Raw genomic sequence first — 21,656 nt, forward strand, 5'->3', positions numbered from 1 at the left:
TTTTAAAATGAAAGAAAAACTTTGTTATGTAACTATATTATTTAAAAGAGCTTTTTTGTTTTCATTTCTATCTTTAGAAGTATCTCTTCATTCTAGGCTATATTAAGGAACATGTGTATAGAGGGCTCATTGTATAGTTGAAAATATAAAATGATGCATAATAATCTTCAATGTTAAGATGAAACTGGGGTGAAAATGCAGTCGCAGCAAGCATTAGCAAATTGTCACACTTCTAGTCTTTGGAAGTAAGGTGGTGGTAACAATAGTGCTGGCCTAGTTTTTCTGCCCACAGCCTTGGCATACCATACCACATCCAGTTCTGCCGTTTCATTCTAGAATCTGGAGACATTGTACATTAGAGATATGAGCAGATACACACTACTATGGGTAAAATAAACAACAAGGCCCTCCTAGACAGCACAGGGAACTATATTCAATATCCTGTAATAAACCATAATGGAAGAGAAAATGAAAAAGAATATGTATATATCTGTATAACTGAATCACTGCGCTGTACACCTGAAACTAACACAACATTGTAAATTGAAAATAAACTGTATTTCAGGATTTGCTTTGTTTTTGTTGTTTTTTTAGGGCCACACCTGTGGCATATGGAGGTTCCCAGGAAAGGGGTAAAATCGGAGCTGAACCTGCTGGCCTACACCATAGCCATAGCCATGCGGGATCTGAGCCACCTCTGTTACTACACCACAGCTCTCAGCAATGCTGGATCCTTAACCCACTGAGTGAGGCCAGGGATTGAACCTTCGTGCTCATGAATACTAGTCAGCATCGTTTCTGCTGAGCCATGACGGGAACTCCAGCTATACTAGTTTTTGAAAAATCATAAATTAGAGATGCCTTTCTGGGTGTGCTGCAGTTAATTCTCTGCCTCGGCACCAGGCTTTATGTGTGTCCCACCGGGAGCATCTTTATTTACCATGGTCCTACCCAGGCAGTAGTGTTCACTAAGGCCACTATCTAAAGAGACTTTTAGAGGTTAGGCTTCCCATTTTCACTGATTCTGTCTTCATTAAGTATTCTGTCATCAATTACTTCCCCCTTTTACATATAAAATAATATATGTATTTTAGTTCAGGGCATTATACCTAAAGAATTAAAATGTGATTAAAAATCTTTTTGTTAAGCTTTAAAAAATGTTAACACATGCTTGTATTGCTTCAGAATGTAGAACCGAATAGTGTGCTCTATAATAAAATCCAGGACTTTAGAAAGGTGAAACTTCATTGATAAGAAAAGAATACAATTTATTCTTTAAACATTGACTTAAATTAGAGAACATGTATGGATGCTATATAAGCCACATTTAGGTGTTAAATACCTGTTATAAAGATACAGAGTAGATTGTAGTTAGGATCCTGGAGCCAGAATTCCAGGTTCTAATCTTGATTCCATAATTACTAGCAGTACAATCTTAGAAAAATAATTTATCTTTACCTGAATGTTTGGAGAATAATGAGGGTTAATAATGATATAGGAGTTCCTGTTGTGGTTCAGCAGGTTAAGAACTTGACACAGTATCCATGAGGATCTCTGGCCTTGCTCATTGGGTTAAGGATCTGGCATTGTTGTAGCTGTGGTGTGGGCCTACAGCTGTAGTTCCGATGATTCAACCCCTAGTGCAGGAACTGCCATATGCCACAGGGGTGGCCTTAAAAAGAAAAGAAAAAAATTAGCGTCCCATCGTGGCTCAGTGGTTAATGAATCCGACTAGGAACCATGAGGTTGCGGGTTTGATCCCTGGCCTTGCTCAGTGGGTGAGCTGTGGTGTAGTTCCCAGACGCAGCTCAGATCTGGCATTGCTGTGGCTGTGGTGTAGGCCAACAGCTACAGCTCCGATTAGACCCCTAGCCTGGGAATCTCCATATGCTGCAGGTGCGGCCTTAGAAAAAGACCAAAAAAAAAGAAAAGAAAAAAATAATGATGCTTATTACTTCATAAGATAGTTTTAAGAATTAAATGAGTTAATACAAGTAAAGTACTTAGAGTAGTTCCTGACTTACTGTGTTTGGTTTTGGCTTATTATCAGGTTCAACATTTTGTATTTTCATCTTACTATTTGAATCTGTATTTGCCAGTTTCTAAAAGTAAGATTTTTTTTTTGTCTTTGAAAATCATGTGGGCTATGAGTTGTTTAAAGTGGGTAAACTTTATGTTTTCTACAAAGTTAATAGTTTTATAATGAAGCGTTTCTATGAATTTACTATTTTATCTGGAAAAACACATTTATTATGTTCAAGATTGCTGTAGTTGATATTTAATTGTCCTCATTCTTACTATGCATAAACAGGTAGTGAATTCTGGTACATAAAGTCAAATAAGGCCAAAATGGTACATATACACATGTTGTTGAGATGAAAATCACAAAAGACTGTAGAGTCACCTAAAAAGGATAACTGTTCTAGGCTTGAGGTAGCCCCACAGAAGAGACCATGTTGAAATTTGTGATTCCAGAGTTCCTATTGTGGCTCAGTGGGTTAAGAACCCATTATAGTGTCTGTGAGGTTGTGGGTTCGATTCTTGGCTCGCTCAGTTAAGGGTTAAGGATCTGTAGTTAAGCTGCAGGTGGCAGATGCAGCTCAGATCCTGTGTTGCTGTGGCTGTGGTGTAGGCCTGCACCTGGGGCTCTGATTTGACCTCAAGCCTAGGGACTTCCATATGCTGCAGGTGCAGCCTGAAAAAGAAAAAAATTTGTGACTCTGGTGACTGAGAAAATCTTCAAGCACTAGAGTACATCTTAATTACTTGAAATTTGACTGATGATGCGGTCAGCTGTGTTGAGCAAAGGGAGGAAAGACCGTTTGCATAAAAGCATGTAAGGTCTGTCAATTTACGGCAATTTACGGTTCAAGAGTGGACATTGGGGTAATTGAACTAATTATTAATGTTTTATTTGCATATTTATCAAGTTACCTTTGCTTTGGTCTTCACTTTTTCATAAAGACCAGCAGCTAATGAGAGAGAAATTGTTCAGTCTTCCTGGAATTAATAAATCTACCCTATTCTTTGGGGAAAAGAATTGTTCAGAATTGCCAATCTTCAGCTCTTGGTTTAAGTCATTTCTTTGAAAAATAGTGTGAAAACATACTATGTTTTTCTTTCTTTTGGTTTTCAAAGTGAAAGCATGTTTACTTAGAGAGATACACAGTCTGTAGGCAGAATGTGGTCCATCTCAGAAAGCAAGAGCGGCCTGTCTTTTTCTTATTGTACTATGTTTCAAATGTCATGTGACAAAGCTCAGATAAGTCATCAGAATTATTGAGATAAAATCATTACTCCTAACCAAAAATTCATTAAGAGGTAAGACTGTATTTTGTTGAAGTAATTCTTTTACATAGTGCCTAGTGCATGAATATTTGTTAATACTGAATATATGTGTTTAGTTATGGGAAATTAATATGATAAAAAATTTATTATTGTGAATTATGCTTGTTTATATTTCTTTTGTGTACAAAAGATTTACTTAAAACAGTGTATTTATACGTATACTTTGTCCATCTGTCTATTTACATATCTATCTATTTTTGGTCTGTTTTCAGGCCACAGAAAGTGAGGCTGGCGATATGGACCTGAGTGGGTTGCCGGAAACAGCCGTGGACTCTGAGGACGACGACGATGAGGAGGACATCGAGAGGGCCTCTGACCCTCTGATGAGCCGGGACATCGTGAGAGACTGCCTGGAGAAGGATCCCATTGACAGGACAGATGATGACATCGGTAAGTCTGGGTGAGGAAATGTGCCTCAGCTTAATTCAAAATATTGAGAGGTGGGATCTGATAGAATACAGCCCAAGAACAGTGGGCTTGAGAAGGTCATTAATGGGAGTTGCTCTGTGGCTCAGCAGATTAAGGATCCAGCCTTGTCACTGCTGTGGCTCTGGTCACTGCAATGGCACCCTGGTTTCCATTCCTGACCCACAAACTTCTGCATGCCATGAGCATGCCCCCACCCCCGCCCCAAAAAGTCATTAATGTATCAGTTTCCCTTGATATTTATTGAAGAAATTTTTGAAAAAAAATTAATTTTACTCAGCCCATACCTTTGAGAGGCCACAAATAGTAAAACTTCCTCATGAAACCCTTCCACATGAGCCTTTTCCTAGCTTCCTTTATGACCCCCCCCCACCAAAAGTAGTCTTTCAAACATTATTATATCTGTTCATTTTCCTGTAAGTATCATTCCTAGTAAGCTAGAGTCTTATATGCTTTCATAATGTTTATTAGTCGAGTGGCAGCTAGTAAAATCGTCATGGAAATGACTTTGTTTCTCCTCTGGTTCCATAGGAAGGGGAGGCTGTGGGGAGAAGGGAGCAGAAAGTCAAGTGGGAGCTGAGACCTTAGTGTACCCTGAGGTTAAAAGTCTTGGGGGCTTTGTGTCCACCTCCCCTTCCTGGAGGTCCCCATCACCCCGCTTTCCTATCAGAGCAAGAGTTGACTGTGTCACAATGGTTGAATGCTTGTGTGTGCCTTTCCTACCCGGCCTCTTCCTCCTCTGAGAGGCATCCACGCCCCATGGAGCTAGATCTGTGACCACCTGCCCGCACTGGGTCATCTGCCCCACCACTCCCCCTGCTCTCTTTGGGCCAGTAGATATTTGAAAGAAATTCATGGATTAGAAATAGGACAGTATGGGCATCATTATGTGTGAGTGGCTTGTTGCTTTTGCTTTGAGGAAGCCAAACATGTATGAGGAGAAACTTGTACCCGGTAAGCTCTATACTTAGGCCAGGGAAATGCAGAGGAAGATGCAGAATGCGGATTAGGTATTTAAAGTATAGTGAAAGCTGTTGCTAGGAATTGCTAACTATCTAGAGATGACTGTTATGTCATCAGCTGATGGGTTGGACACCTTCTGGGAATGGAGACTTTTCTAGGTGGGCAACGCAGCTCAGTGGGAATGAAGCAGAGGAGGCCCTTGTCCTGCTGCAGAGTCCAAAGGGTAAAGCGAGGATTTGGGCTGATGTGACAGGGCATGGACTGGACAGGAGCCTGTTTAGGAAGGAAGGACTGGTAAAGCCCTTTTGGACGCTAACACCTGAATGTGGTGAGAAGGGGGAGCCAACTGTGCCTCTGGCCCCCAGAGCAGAAGTAGGGTCCCCCTTAACCCTTTCCGGGTCATTAACCTCTAGATTTTTGTTGGCGTAAAAGATGAAACTGCCTCCACATTCCCATCCCTGGTCTCTCCCTCGTTAGCCCGCCTCATTCTCCAGTACCCACAGGCCATGGCACCAGTGGTTCCTAAGTCTTTAGAGGCTTCTGCAGTATGAAGTGAAGCCTTCTGTTTTGTCCCCAGAGACACAGGGTTTAGCCTCCTTGGGTCTGATGCCACACATTCATCTGATTTCCACTATCCAAAGTTTATTTCACTCTTGTATTCTCTCTGTTCTTGCAAACTTCTTTTTAAACATTTCTTTATTGTAGCTTTAAAGAGAAAATGAAATGGAAAGCCTGTTTGGTTGGCCATCTTAACCCAGAATCCTTGCTCATGGGGTTTTTAAAAAAGGAGATTGAACATTGCTTCCAAACAGATTGATGTGGAAGTTATCCTTTTTGCTCATTTTAGTGTAGTCATGGAAGAAAATTATGATTATTATAATATATGTAGAATGCCATTCCTGGAAATTTAAGACTTTCACTTCATGTCTGAGAAGCTTTCTCTCTCAGAATTTCTGGAAAGCGCAAACTGTGCTCATCCCTATGAAATGAATACTAAGCTTTTTTTTTTTTTTTAAGTGCATGTTGATATAATCTCTGGAGTGAATTACTTGTGGTTAAATACCAATATACTGGTAAGCGGTGATGATTCAGATGCTTACTCCTATCAAGTATATTTTTATTTCAAATAGTAAATCATTATCATTAAAGCTAAGGTGTAATGAGGTTGTTTGATCTACATGAGATCTCCAAAGATCTCGTATTCTGTCTTCTCAGAATAAAACCTCACATGAGAACAGTGGGATTTGTTTGCTGTTACTCTTGTTAAACTAACTCGTCCTCCAGTATGTAGTTAAAACAGACACCTTTTACTTGAACTATAAACATCTGTGTAATTGGTACTCTGTCTAGATGCCTCTCTGCCTATCTTCCTCCACCCAAGGGATTGTGTGTGTGTGTTTTAAGTTCAACCAAGTGAAATTGCCAGTTTTTTAATCATATTTTTTAAAGCTGAGAATTGAAAAATTTCCCTTTGGGTCCCCATCAATTCTTAGATATGCCTTTGTTTTAATTTAATACTTTGGAGTTGCTCTCAAGCTCAGAGCTTTTATAAGTATTGAATGGTTATGATTTTTTTTCTGTTTGTTTCTTTTGAGGCCTTGACACATTAAGGTAGAGAACTGCTCTGATTTCTTTCAAAGAATTTTTTTTTTGTTCCGTGCTTAGTTTACCACACACACACACACACCCACACAAAATCCATAGATTTTTTAAAACCCTCTTAATTATTTCTTACATAAAATTAAACTAAAGCAATAAGATAATTAAAGCTTCTGGTATTTTTAAGTTGATTATTTCACTTTGTGTTATATTGATGAGAAAAAGCAAAGCCTTTTAAATGTCTAATATTTTTCATAAAGAGGAATATTTCTTTTCTAACAAAGTAAGATTACACTGAAGATAGACAGATTCTTCCAGGCAATATAGAATAAAGTAGTCCTGGTTCTCCATCCATGGCCGCTTCATTCTGTACATCCTGGGATCTATCTTATTACCCTTTCCAAGCCCCTGAATTCTTGGCTATGATAATCCCTGTAACTCTGTATGATTCCTATGGCATTACTGGGGTTTATGTTGAGCCCTGTAGTCAAATGCTTCCTTATTTTTTTGCTTTTTATGGCCAAAGCTGTGGCATATGGAAGTTCTAGGCTAGGGGTCAAATCAGAGCTAAAGCTGCTGGTCTACACCACAGCCATAACAACATAGGATCTGAGCCATGTCTGTGACCTACACCGCAGCTCTCAGCAACACAGGATCCTCGACCTACTGAGCAGGGCCAGGAATGAACCCACATCCTCATGGATACTAATTGGATTCTTTACTGCTGAGCCACAACAGGAACTCTGAAATGCTTCCATTTTATACTTATTATTTTTTTAAAAATTGGTGATAGAAATTCTTTATTTTTTTAACTGCTATAATCCTCCAGTGTAATAAATAATAGAATAGAAGCCATCACAACATCAGGGATACCATTATTGAGTCTTGGAGAGTTTTAAAATCCTTTGGGTGCTGGTTAAACATTTATTTATTTTTAGTTTTTCAACTGAGCCTGGAGAATTACGTATCTTTACTGTTATTACATCTTCTCTGTCTCCTTTCTTAACTTATTATTATATGTGATAGACAGGTATTTTCTATCCTATTATGTTTTTTTCTAATGTAAGTCACTACTCATATATCACAAATTGATTCCAATGGAGTAGGAAACTGTCTAAAAGCAAGACAAACGTCCATGCAAACACTTCAGATCATTACTGCAAGTATTGGTGAATGTGTTTTATTCTTCACATTCATAGACTTCATACTCTCCACATGGTGGTAATTTGATGTTTATTTTTCATCTGAACACAACATTAAATTTAAAACATTTCTACAATTAATTTCTGGTCTCATATTTTTCTTAAGGTCATGAGTCTTTGCTTCTCCAAGGAAATTTAGCTCTTACTAGGAAAGGAAAAAACTGTGTGGTCTATAGCTAATATTTGAAAACCTTATAGTAAGGAATGGGGGATGATGGCTGAAGAAAACAGAGGCTGGTAACAGCAGAACTATCTGTGAGGGGCCAGTCATAGGACCATAATATGTTCATTTGCCTTTAGGTTTCCTATCAAAAAGCCGGTGCATCTATAAAACAATGAATCCTGCCTCTCGCAGGCAGTAGACATGGTCATATCTTGCAGCAGTATTCAATATTGCTTCATAGCTGCCCTCAGGTATAAATACACTTTGAGGTATGACACAAACACAGCTACTCATTCTAGGAATAAAAGTTTCACTGAACAGAACCTCTTCTTTCTGTCAGTGGTGTACTTTGATGTTCTTGCTCCATCTTTTTTTAAAGTGCTGGTTTCCAGAGTAAATTGATTTCCTGATGCATCAGTCTGGGTCAGGTTGAAGAACATTGTTTTATTGGACAGAGGCCCTGGGTACCACTTATCATTGTTATTCTGATTACCAGAGCCACCCCCTATAATGGAAAGTCTCATACAGGAAGGATGACGTAGGGTCTGATTAGAACAGACATTACCAAGCTGGACCAGAGAAAAACACCTAGCCTGACCTTGTGGAAATGTAGTGTTTTTACAAAACAAACCTGTGTACTATGCATTGTTTTTTATAGTTAACAAACTATATCCAGTGACATAAAATTTGTCACCAAATTCTAAAAAGTAGAGGGGATATTTTCAGTCTGTGGGGGCAAGAAAAATGTAGCAGAATTTTTACATAGCCAAAAGTTCAAAAGCTGCCATGAATATGATAATAATGACAACAATAGCAGTTCTCAGTAATTACTCTACGCTAAGGACTTACTCATCTCAGTTGCATTTGATCCTGTGAAATGTCCAATAAAGGTGGGCATTTTATATATATATATATATATATATATTTTATGGCTGCACCTATGTTACATGGACGTTCCTGGGCCGGGGTAGAATTGGATCTACAGCTGCAGGCCTACATCACAGCCACAGCAACACCAGATCTGAGCCACATTTGCATCCTACACCATAGCTTGCAGCAACGCCAGATTCTTAACCCATTGAGCGAGGCCAGGGATCAAACCTGCATCCTTATGGACACTGTGTTGGGTTTTTAACCCACTGAGTCACAACGGGAGCTCCTATAATTATTATTCTTTTATAAATGTGAGAAACATACTTTAAGGAAATGAATCAACTTTTCCAAAGTATTATAGCCAATGAGTGCTCATTTGCTGTGTGACACCCCCCCTGAGCTCTTACCACCACCTGTGATGTCCAGCCTGAATCGTATCATTGCCACCTCCTAATTACAGGACTTTGAGCCACTGTTTCCTCCCTGTGATATGAAGAGGAAACAGGCATCTTATAAAACCATGGTGAGGAGGGAGGAAAGAACTTAGTAGGTACCTAGACCAAAGGAGAAGCTTTATCCATAGTGTTGCTGAAGGAAGAGTGATCCAGTTTTGTTTCTGTCCATCTGTAGGATACTAAACCCTATATCACTTGTCATTTGCATTTATTCTATAATGTTGTAAACTTTTTAATTGATTACTTTTTATGGATTTGTTTGATCGGCAGTTTCTGTAGTTTTGGGCATCTCGTCACCCAGAGGCACCAGAATGGACCTGCTGACCTTTGGCAGAATTCTCAGAACTCTGTTTCACTTCAGCTTACTGTTTCATTCCTTAATAAGCCTTGATAAGGTCACAGCTTATTTTCCATAAAACTCCCCATTTGAAGTTTGTTAAGTTCTTCATTCCCATTGGAATGTGCGTTATATTGTGTACTGTTGCTCCGGAATTGACAAGGAAATGTCACCATCTCCACGGTGACAGAATCCTTTATGCAACTGCAAGAAATTCAGCTTATGCTAAAGATATTTAAAGTTATTGTGTTGCTCAATAGGCAGAATTGTGGGGCATGTAAAAAGAAAGAATCTTCAGACATTCTTTCTGAATGCTTGTTTTTGAAAATAGTTGTCATTTTCCCAACCTGTCTTCTGCTTTTCAGAACAACTCCTGGAGTTTATGCACCAGTTGCCTGCTTTCGCCAATATGACGATGTCTGTGAGACGGGAGCTGTGTGCTGTGATGGTATTTGCGGTGGTGGAAAGAGCCGGGACCATCGTGTTAAATGATGGTGAAGAGGTTGGGACCTATTTCTACCACTTACAAATTTTCTTTTGAGGTTCTCTCAATAAAGCAGAGGAACAAAAACCCCATTCTTCTTTCCTCTTTAAAAACAGTGGGCAACAATGAGTTTGAATCATTCAAAAATTATGATACACTCTTTGTTGTGTCAGAATATTCCAAATCTATTAGTTTATTTTCTGTTATTTGCAATATGTCGTATGATATTAGTAGAAGTATATTGAGGTTTTAAGTTTTCAGGTTTTGTGAATTAAATATTCATCGTATATAGTGCCTCTTGTCTGAACAAAATGCTATTCTTTTTTTTTTTTTTTTTTGTCTTTTCAGGGCTGCACCCACGGCATATGGAGGTTCCCAGGATAGGGGTTCAATTGCAGCTGTAGCCACCAACCTACACCACAGCGACACCAGATCCAAGCCACATCTGTGACCTACACCACAGTTCATGGCAATGCTGGATCCTTAACCCACTGATGGAGGCTAAGGATCAAGTCTGCAACCTCATAGATCCTCAGATTCATTTCTGCTGAGCCACAATGGGAACTTCCAAAATGCTATTCTTATTGAGGTCATCATTTCATCTTGTCTGCATGTGTTTTGGGGAACAGGAGAAAGTTTTTTCCTTGTGTAGTTTTAGAGAAGTATATCCAGTCATTAGGGGAACAGGCTGTGGTGTACCCCAGTCAGGCCTCTGAAAACCCAGGTTGCAGGGCTGTTGTTCTGTGAACTTGGCCAGTGGTCAGTGGTACTTGATGTATTTGCTCCCCCTTTAAAATGAAAGATCTAAATCATTTGTGGGGACCGTTCCAGCATTTACAGCTTCATGATCTTGATGTTATTTTCTACTTTATCTTCATTGTGTGGAACTAGCTGGACTCCTGGTCAGTGATTCTGAATGGTTCTGTGGAAGTGACTTATCCAGATGGAAAAGCAGAAATACTTTGTATGGGAAACAGTTTCGGTGTCTCTCCAACCATGGACAAAGAATACATGAAAGGAGTAATGAGGACGAAGGTGGATGACTGCCAGGTATAAACTACTTGAAAAATGTATATTTGATGCTTAATGAAGAGCACTTACATATGCAGTTCTGGGAAGAGTTTTCTACATGTATGAATTGGCCATCTTTTAGATTTTAAGGTAGAACCATCACTTTTGATATTATCATGCTCTAGGAAATTCAAAATAAATCTCCCTGAAAGTCATTCAGACTCCACAGATCTCTGTAAATGTGTCGTATTTTTAAAAAAGGTGTTCTCAAATGGGTTGAAGATAAGAATGAATAGAATGTGTTATTGTGCCAGTGTGCCCCCATTTCCTCTGTTAGAGCCACCATCTTTAGGTTCTTATTTAAAAAAAAAAATTAAAAATAAAGGAAATATTAAAAAGGCATTCTGTAAATATGTTACTTTAAAAATTCCATCAATAATAACTGATAATCTATTCAACAAAAAATACGGAAGTAAAAATGCCCATCGTGAAATTATATGTAGATTAATAAAGATGAAGTGATATAGTTGTGCAATGTTTTTATTTATATACATACAAGGTGAGGGATTGATGTTACAGGTCATGAAAATTAATCACAGTATGAAAGACTTGCTAATAAAGATTGCTAATAAAAAGAAAAATGTCAGTATTGATACTATGTTAATATTCATTATTTAAAAGCATTTAATAAAAGCCTAGAGAAAATATTGAGTTCAAGTGTGAAATTGAATTATATTGATCTAACTGGTAATCTCTATATTAGTGTGAAATAAATTTAAGATGATTTCATTATTATTATTTATAGTTTGTCTTCTTAAAAAATTGTCCTTGAAAGATAAAACATTTCAGTATAAATAAACCAAAAGAATTGACTTATGCTAATTAATGTTATATGTTCATTGTATTTATTAGTCTACAGTCTGAAATATATCTGAATGTAGTTTATTCTAAAAGAACATCATTGAATTTTCATGGTATCTAATAAATGTAAAATAAGGTTCATTTAAATTTTCATTTTAAACATCTTACTTACTAAAAAGAAAAGTGGCCATGGCTATAAATAAAATAATGTTACCTAGAGAATAATTTTTCTAAATAATTCCTCCAGTGGGCACCATAGAGAAAAAAAAAAAAGACTATGAACTCAGTGTTTTGACTAGGTAATGCCAGAAGAGCATTCTAAATATAGCCAACTGTCCATTATTTGGCATAAAGCAGGAAAGCAAAGAGTGGGGAAATATCAAAGTCCTTATTTGTTCTCAAATTGTGTATTTAAAAGGAGTTATATGTGATATTTCAGCTTCAGAATTAAACTCAAAGAAAGAAGCCAACTTGAGTCAAAATAAACTGGAAAAGGAGTTTCCGTTGTGGCTCAGCAGGTTAAGAACCGACATAGTCTCTGTGAGGATGTGAGTTTGATCCCTGCCTTGTTCAGTGGGTTAAGGATCTGGCATTGCTGTGAGCTGTGACATAGGTCACAGCTGCCATTCCGATTCGACCCATGGCCTGGGAACTTCCATATGCAAAAAAAGCAGGTGCGGCCATAAAAAGAATAAAACAATTAAAAAACAAACAACCCCCCCCCCTGCAAAAATCACCCTTGTATTTCCACCGATGCACTGGCTCAGGCCTGATGTTCATTTCTTCCTTATTAGAACAGGAATGGAGAGGGAATTTAGATATTTTAACATAAATGCGTATCTGGGATAGTATTTGAGTGTGTTTCTGTCAAAATGTGTATTTGCCAGAAAGTGCACATGTCAGACCCTCCTCTGGTTGGGGGGGAGAAAAGAAAGCAATGAGAATCTGATTTTTCATTCATCCATAAAATGATCCCCAAGGGTGTCTGTCATTCTGAGCCCACTCTAGACAGTCCACAGTTATTGCATGAAATGAACAGAAATGAGGTCCCCTTTACCAGGAAGAAGCCACTTTGGATAGGATTGGCCCTTCTTTTCTAACAGTTCATTGGGTTCTGAAAATCAGTCCTGGGTTATGGGGTATATAGTTGAGCCCTTAAGCCTGAGGACACAGCTGTGAGTGGATTCAGTTAGGTGTTTATTTCTGTTGCGGCCCCTGGTCCACTCACTGTTGTGTTTGCTCTGGATCCCTCCTGTGTGTCTCCGCTTCCTGCTCTTGTCCTGTGGTGCCCGTTCTCATTCCCCTGTTGGGTCTGCAGGACAAAGCCAGGGCCAGGCATAGAGGTCTGAGATACCAAGTGACTGGCGGTGGTTTTCCATACCCCACCCATGTCTTTTTCTTTTCCCTCTTCCTATCTCTCTTCTCCTTTCCTCCTCTCCTCCTCCTTTGTCCTCGCCCACTTTCCTTCTTCACCACTCGTGTCTTAGGCCTACCAGTGACACCCAGGCATGGCTTAGCCCTGCCCTTCACCCTTCACTGGGGAATGAATGCTTAGATACCTGTGTGAATAGTTGGGGATAAACTTCCTTGCAGATGCAGAGTGCCCATTTAAATAGACCTAACCTCTTAGGTAACTCTGTTAGACTCACCTTTTCCTGAAACATGAGAGCTAGTGATGCTTTGAATTTTAGAAGTAGTTTTGGAAGAAAATGCAGTTGGGTGGATATGCTGAAAGTTGACCATTCTGTATGTTGAAGTTACTTCATTCTTTTATCGTTTTTAATATTTTTACTAAATAAGAGTTGTGATGACATGTGCCCTAAAGAAAAGAATCCTGTGACAAATTGCTTTCGGCCTTTTATAAGTGAAGTCTTGCTTGAATTTTTATTTCATATCACAGTGCCAAGATCATATAGCACTTTCACCTGTTAACAGCTTTCTGAAGAATAAAACCACACCAGAAAATTATGTGTATAACTCACAAATTTTCAACTGGCTTCATCAAACCAGTTAAAATCATATTTTACCTATAAATTTAATGTTATCTCTACAAAAGCCCCCCCCCCCTTTTTTTTAAAGGGCCATACCCACAGCATATGGAAGTTCCCAGGCTAGGAGTCAAATCAGAGCTGCAGTTGCCAGCCTTCGGCACAGCCACAACAACACAGGATCCTTAACCCACTGAGTGGGGCCAGGGATTGAACCTGCATCCTCATGGATACTAGTTGAGTTTGTTACTGCTGAGCCACAACAGGAACTCCCTCTACAAACTTCTTAAAGGGGAAATAAATCTGCTAATAAAAAATGAGTGTTTTCATCTAAATTTTTTTCTTTTGAGATATCAGTTCTGGATGGCCATATTAGAAATTCAATTTGGGATTCGTCTTTCTCCTTTTTCTGTTTTGGATGGTATTTCAGTTTGCTGCAGAAGAAGTGCCAATGTCTGTCTTGATGTTAAGAATTTCAGATCAAATGTATTCTAATTTCTTTAAGTCCTTAGACAAGAAGTTTAATTTTAGTACGTTTCTCTTCAAAAAGTAGTTTCATTTTATCTATCCACTTACTTGTTTTAACTCAGGGATATACTTCTTTTTTAGGAGATAAATGAGAAAAATGATATAATTATGTTCTCTAAAACTGAGTGTAAGAAAAAACACCTAAAATTATTTGGAGCCCTGGGAATAATTTTGTCACCATGTTAAAAGAAAAAAATTACAACCTTTTTGAGGAGTTCCCATCATGGCTCAGCAGAAACAAACCTGACGAGTATCCATGAGGATGTGGGTTCAATTCCTGGCCTCGCACAATGGGTTAAGGATCCAGTATTGCTATCAGCTGTGGTGTAGGTCACAGATGTGGCTCGGATCTGGCATTGCTGTGGCTGTGTTGTAGGCTGGCAGCTATAGCTCTGATTTGACTCCTAGCCTGGGACCTTCCATATGCCGTGGGTACGGCCCTGAAAAGAAAAAAAAAAAAATTGAAACAAGAAACTAAAGACCACATATTTCAAACATATACACTCCTATAGTCAGTATATTTGTTGTGGGGGGGTAGGCATTTTTTTTTAAAATTAAACAATCCAGAGTTACTTATAAGAAAAGCCTATGCTTTTTGAATTTTAACTTTTTGATTCTAGACTCTAATAAAAAAATTAGTGAGATTATATCCACTAGCCCAGTGGAAAAAACAATATCATAGGATGAAGTTTCTAGAGTGTAAACTGCTGTTGCTGCTTCTACAAAAAAGCTTTATTGATTATGCAGAAAGTATGGAAAATATAGAAAAGTGTATTAAAGACTGGAAGTCATTTGTAATTTGCATTGCTCACAAATAATAATTATTTTCTTATAGTGTAAGATTTTGATACGCATGTATAATGTTTTTAAGTTAGCAAGCCTGTGATTATGAAACACTGGGCCATTAGCATGCCATGGTGCAGCTGTTTCCTCATCTGTTCAGTGAGAAGGATAATACTACTTTCATTGTGGAATGATTGGGAGGTTAAAATGAGAAAGTTCCTGAAAGCAACTTCAATATGATGGTGATAGTAATGAAGTCATCATTATCATTAAAATCATTATTATAATAGTTGATTTTTTAATCTTTCAAAAAGTTTAATGTAGGAGTTCCCATTGTAACATAGCAGAAATGAATCTGACTAGGATCCATGAGGATGCAGGTTCGATCCCTGGCCTTGCTCAGTGGGTCAGGGATCCGGTGTTGCCGTGAGCTGTGGTGTAGATCACAGATGCGACTTGGATCCTGAATTGCTGTGGCTGTGGTGTAGGCTGGCAGCTGTAGCTCCGATTTGCCCCCTGGCCTGGTAACTTCCATATGCCACACCTGTGGCCCTAAAAAAGCCAAAAAAAAAAAATTGAATGTAATGTTATCAGCATTGAGTGAGAACTCCAAATGTCCCCTGAAAATATGATTTGAGGTGGCTATAGCATCTTTTCTCTTACATACCCTGTAATTTAAACATTCCCTCTTTTCACCTTTTCACATTATAGGGAAAAAGAAATTCCATCCTTTCTGCATTCCTAAGAGATTTTGAAATAAGTATAGATTATTCAAAATTCAGGGAAGACAATAATTTTTATTTATTTAAGAATGTACTCTGACCTCTGGTTACTTTTTAGAGCTTCCTATAATTCATTCTTAACTTTCTTTAAAGCTACTAAGAATTAAATGGTTTTCCCTGAGCCCTGAAATTTTTTATATTTGGGGTCATGGAGGAGTAATTGCTTGATGTGCATATTATTGTTAACTTTTCTTTAAGGGCAAGGATTAACCTTGGTACCAGTTATGAGGAATATTTATTTGAGCTTAAGTATGTGACTTGCTTAGCAGGGCTTTTTGAATGTACTTTGTAAAATGGTTTATCAATATAATTAGCAAATTTATTATATCTACTGCACAGGTATCTTTGAATTTTGATGTCTTTATTAAAATTGCCTTTATTTTAAAATCGCTGCTTTCAAAAACCTTTTCACGTTTTTGAAACCCACTAAATGATAATTATGTCCTTATTATCTATCCAAAAAGTCCATTTTCTTTTCCCGGTGTTTTTGAATTGTCAAAGAAGGGGCATGAAAAAGGATTATTCTAATTTTATCTTAGGATTTTTTTAATTGTTAAGATTGTTAATATAAGCTACATATAAATATTCTAAAAATGAAACTTTTCTTGACTGAAGAAGAAATACATTAAAAGGTAGAGGAATCCAGTGGAGGTTCATTACCACACTCATTTTAGAAAGTATAGGAAAGACAGGGAAAAATGTCATTGTTAAATAATTAAAACATTGAGTTATTAGTACTGCTGGCTCTCTCGCAAGCACGTAATCATTAACATGTGACTTATATCTTATCCCAGTTTGTCTGCATAGCCCAGCAAGACTATTGCCGTATCCTCAATCAAGTAGAAAAGAACATGCAAAAAGTTGAAGAGGAAGGAGAAATTGTCATGGTGAAGGAGCACCGAGAGCTTGACCGAACTGGAACAAGGAAGGGGCATATAGTCATCAAGGTGAGACAAGCACACCTCTGTCCCGTGGCAGGGAGCCTTTTGGTGGTATCACTTATCACCATTTCAGGTGTTCCCCTTCCCCATTTTTGTGCATATTCTCTTAAATGTTATCAGTTGTAAAAAAATCTTTATCTTTCCTGATGGACAGCAGTATTATTCATTACTCTATATGTTACTACCCAGTGCATCTTCTGTTGAAGATTTGAAATCGAGGTACCACATGGATACTTTTTGTATGGGATGGTGATGAAACCTTTGCTTCATTACAGGGCACCTCAGAAAGATTAACAATGCATCTGGTGGAAGAGCATTCGGTGGTGGATCCAACATTCATAGAAGACTTCCTGTTGACCTATAGGACTTTTCTCTGTAGCCCCATGGAAGTGGGCAAAAAGTTATTGGAGTGGTTTAACGACCCGAGCCTCAGGGATAAGGTGGGGCATATGTTCTAGTTTCCTTTCAAATAGGAAATATTCAGATATAAAGTTATGGGTACTTTAACAGATATATAATATGTAGTGTGTGTGCATGTATATTTGTCATAGCACCTATGTTCAAAGTAATGGAATAAGAGAATGTACTTTTTAAGCAAAAAAGAAAACAATGAAGAATATTAGTTCCAAGTTCAGCTCTAGAAATTTTTTTTTTTTTTTTTTTAATGCAAAGGCCAGAATTCTCTCCTGGCTCAGTGTGTTAAGGATCCAGCATTGTCACTGCTGTGGCTTTGGTTACAGCTGTGGCATAGGTTTGACCCCTGATCTGGGAACTTTCACCTCCCATGGGTGTAGCCAGTACATACATACATACAAATAAATACATGCACGCAAAAGACCAATACATTGGCCAACACATGTTTAAACCTTAGTTCTGTTGCACATTCTGTTTAAACACAGCCCCCAAACCTCTAGGCTCCATGAGAATCTGCATCCTCTAGGTCAGTATGTGGCCAGTGTTCCCCAGATAAAAATTATAGGTTTTTCTCTTGGCACCAGAGCAGGATCTCCTTACAAGCATTGCAGGCTGGCAGACCTCAGGCAAGTCATCCTGAACAGACCCTCTCCCGCAGCTCTCAAGTTAAGCTCTTTTTCAAGGCCAAAGTAGGTGATAGAGTACCTCATCCTATGAGGTTTGAGCATTAACCATCCATCCTGTCGTCGGTTCTCCTTCTATGTGATGGTGGATATGGGGTGAGCTTGGCAGAGGCAGGGTGGGCCAATCCGGGACAGGGGCTAATGGTGAGAGACCTCCAGCTTCAGCACAGGCTCTGCAGCTGACTAGCCCGTGGCCTGAGAGAAGCCGTGTGGACAGTGATGCTCTTCATTTCAGACCCTGCGAGTCACAGGCTTACAAGATCTCAGCCGAGCCCTTTAGCCATAAAGACTTGGTTTGAGCATTGCCTCTGCATTTGCCTTATGTGTCGACTGATCCTCTTGACACTCAGGTCTTTGCCTGTAAAATAATAACTGGCATCCTTTTGTGAATATGCAGAGTAGAAGCTGTTCATTGTGCTGTTCACTTAAAGGTGCTGGTGGTGGTGGTAGTCAATAGTGTTCAGTTTGATTTTTTTTTGACCGTGCCACAGCATGCAGAAATGCCTAGGCCGAGGGTTGAACCCATGCCACAGCAGTGACCCAAGCTACAGCAGTGACAAAGCTGGATGCTGCTGGGTCACCAAGGAACTCCCTCAGTTTATGATTTATGAATCTCATTTTTCTAACCTGTAATGTGACTAAGACTTTAAGTTAACTTCTCGGCTACAAAATTTTAATTTTATGAAAAGGCCTGGTGTGATGGGTATGATTTCAGGGGAGATGATCATCTCTGTTTCTTAAATTTGAAAAATGGGCATTAGTGATAATAAAAGACAAAAAATTAATATAAGTAATAAGACTTGGCTTCTGGGTGATTAGTCAGATTATATAAGAATTTGTCACAGTGTGTGAGTTGCAAATAATATTTTAACTGTAGTTCAAGGTGAACTGTATACTGGCACTTCAGTTTCTTTACTGCCAGAATAGCATGCTTAATTCCCCACTTTGATTAAGAGGTCAGTTAATGTTTGAAAACAGTGCTGTAGAAAATCTCTTTTATCATGTTATTCAACCTTTAGAAAATTAAACTCATATAAAATAAAACAAGTACTTTTATATTTAAAGTTGCAGTTATACTCACTTCATTTAGCAAAATGTTATGAGAATTTACTCTGTGCCAGGTGTCATTTTAAATATGAAGGATTGGAGTCCCCCAGTGGCTCAGCAGGTTAAGAATCCAGCATTGTCACTGCCGTGGCACAGATTCGATCCCTGGCCCAGGAACCTCCACATGCCTCAGAAAGGCCAAAAAATAGATAAAAACAAAAAAAGTCATTAAAAAAAAAAACAAACAATAGAAGGAGTTCCCTTTGTGGTCAACAACTTACGAACCTGACTAGTATCCATGAGGACATGGGTTTGATCCCGGGCCTCGCTCAGTAAGGATCCGGTGTTGCCATGAGCTGTGGTGTAGGTCGCAGACACGGCTCAGATCCTGAGTTACTGTGGTTGTGGTGTAGGCTGGCAGCTGCAGCTTTGATTTGACCCCTAACCTGGGAACCTCCATATGCTGCAGGTGCAGCCATAAAAAGAAAAAAGTAGGAGTTCCCGTCGTGGCGCAGTGGTTAACGAATCTGACTAGGAACCATGAGGTTGCAGGTTCGGTCCCTGCCCTTGCTCAGTGGGTTAACGATCCGGCGTTGCCGTGAGCTGTGGTGTAGGTTGCAGACGCGGCTCGGATCCTGCGTTGCTGTGGCTCTGGCTGTAGCCTGGGAACCTCCATATGCCGCGGGAGCCGCCCAAGAAATAGCAACAACAACAACAACAACAACAAAAGACAAAAAAAAAAAGAAAAAAGAAAAAAGTAATAATAAGTTAATTAATATGAAGAATTCCCTTAGAACCTAACAGATAAAGTGGTTGTCTTCATGGAACTTATAGTCTAATGAACATCACACAGTTCTTGCTGGTACAAACCATATATTTCACAGCTGTGAACACGCGAATTGTGCTGTATAAAGGTGCGGGGCTCAGTGAAAGTGTGTGCAGGGTCAGAAAAGCTACTTACTCAGTGTTCCTCAGAACTGTAGATGTTAAAGCCCCGAAACTTTAATGTTAGCAAATAGCAAACTCCCAGAACCCCCTCCAGCTCCTTTCCTTTATAATTTGTTCCCTTGAAGATTGTTCTAGGCTTAACACTATTCATCCCTTTTGTCTCTTTTATTTTTTAGTTCCCGTCTTCTTTGTCTCATACTAGTTTATTTTGATTTTGCTATTGCTTTGTTTTTGTTGTGACCTGTTTCAAATGTGTTTTTTGAGAAAGCAAGATATCAGTTAATTACTATCCTTCACAGTTTCCAAACCCTTCCTGGCAAAACAACATACAGTCCATGTTCAAAGTGTTAATAGATATTTTCAGAAGGTCATTTTCTCTTGAATAAAGTCTTTGGGTTTCTGTTGTCACTTTTCTTATTCTTTGTTATTAGGTAAATTGTTTGTTGGATATCTTTTTTGACATGACTTTAATCACAGATTTTTAGCACTGAAAAGAAGAAAACCTATGAAAAATAATTGATTTTTTCCAGGTGACACGGGTAGTATTATTGTGGGTGAATAATCACTTCAATGACTTTGAAGGGGATCCTGCGATGACTCGATTTCTGGAAGAATTTGAAAATAATCTGGAACGAGAGGTAATATTTGTGCTTTAAAAAAAAAAAAAGCCATCTGCTTGATGTTCATTGTATCCAGCCTACCTGTGAAACCACTCTTTCTGAACTCTCGTAGAAAATGGGTGGACATCTAAGGCTGTTAAATATTGCATGTGCAGCTAAAGCAAAAAGAAGATTGATGACCCTAACAAAACCGTCCCGAGAAGCCCCTTTGCCTTTTATCTTGCTCGGAGGCTCAGAGAAAGGCTTTGGGATCTTTGTTGACAGTGTTGATTCAGGGAGCAAAGCAACTGAGGCGGGCTTAAAACGAGGGGATCAGGTACGGTATTTCTAAATCCATACTTAAGGGTCAGAATTAGTGTCTTTCCCACTTTTCGTCTACTGGGATGCTGAAATACATTTTATAATTTTATTTTCAGATATTAGAAGTGAATGGTCAAAACTTTGAAAATATTCAGCTGTCAAAAGCCATGGAAATTCTTAGAAATAACACACACTTATCTATCACTGTGAAAACCAATTTATTTGGTAAGTATTTGGCACTTTTTGCGTCCTTTCATTTTTCTCCTTTTGGTCTTTTTCTTTAACATTTAGGTCTTCATCGTGACAAAAGTCATTTTTATAATTTAAACATAAGAATCGAAAGTGTATAGTACGAGGCATAGATATAGAATGCATTATGTAAATGTAATTAGATCTCAATCAGAATCTTACTTGAGAACCGTAACATTATTTTTGTTGATGTTTTCATTGATAAAAATTTTAAATGCCTATATATTTAAAGAGTGTAATGCTTTCACTTATTCTAAGTGGAAATGATAGAAAACATGCAAAAGCCGATTCCTGGTGTCATTCTTTCATTGGAGTAGTGCTTTTCTGCAGGATTACAGCTTTGTTAGCTGAAGTCCATACTTTGCATCTATTTCCAGGCTCTGTAGTTGCCTTTGAATTGTTCAGATTTCTTTTTTTTTTTTTGTCTTTTTAGGGCCGCACCCTCGGCATATGGAGGTTCCCAGGCTAGAGGTCGAATCAGAGGTGCAGCTGCCAGCCTACACCACAGCCACAGCAAGACTGAGCAGAGTCTATGACCTACAGCACAACTTATGGCAATGCCGGATCCTTAACCCACTGAGCTAGGCCAGGGATGGAACCTACATCCTCATGGATGCTAGTCAGATTCATTTCCGCTGAGCCACTACAGGA

General features: G+C 38.6%; 1 protein-coding gene across 1 annotated transcript in view; it reads left to right on the forward strand.

The window, feature by feature from the left end:
* Window positions 1–21,656, forward strand: part of RAPGEF2 (Rap guanine nucleotide exchange factor 2) — a 257,528-nt gene that overhangs the window by 207,897 nt on the left and 27,975 nt on the right. Inside the window, 8 exon segments of the mRNA XM_047799425.1 lie at window positions 3,561–3,738; window positions 9,732–9,868; window positions 10,742–10,900; window positions 16,598–16,750; window positions 17,020–17,184; window positions 20,367–20,474; window positions 20,569–20,772; window positions 20,873–20,981. Of these exon segments, the coding sequence (XP_047655381.1) occupies window positions 3,561–3,738; window positions 9,732–9,868; window positions 10,742–10,900; window positions 16,598–16,750; window positions 17,020–17,184; window positions 20,367–20,474; window positions 20,569–20,772; window positions 20,873–20,981 (1,213 nt within the window).

The sequence above is a fragment of the Phacochoerus africanus genome, chromosome 10 (assembly GCF_016906955.1).
Source record: "Phacochoerus africanus isolate WHEZ1 chromosome 10, ROS_Pafr_v1, whole genome shotgun sequence".
In the NCBI taxonomy this organism is placed as follows: domain Eukaryota; kingdom Metazoa; phylum Chordata; class Mammalia; order Artiodactyla; family Suidae; genus Phacochoerus; species Phacochoerus africanus.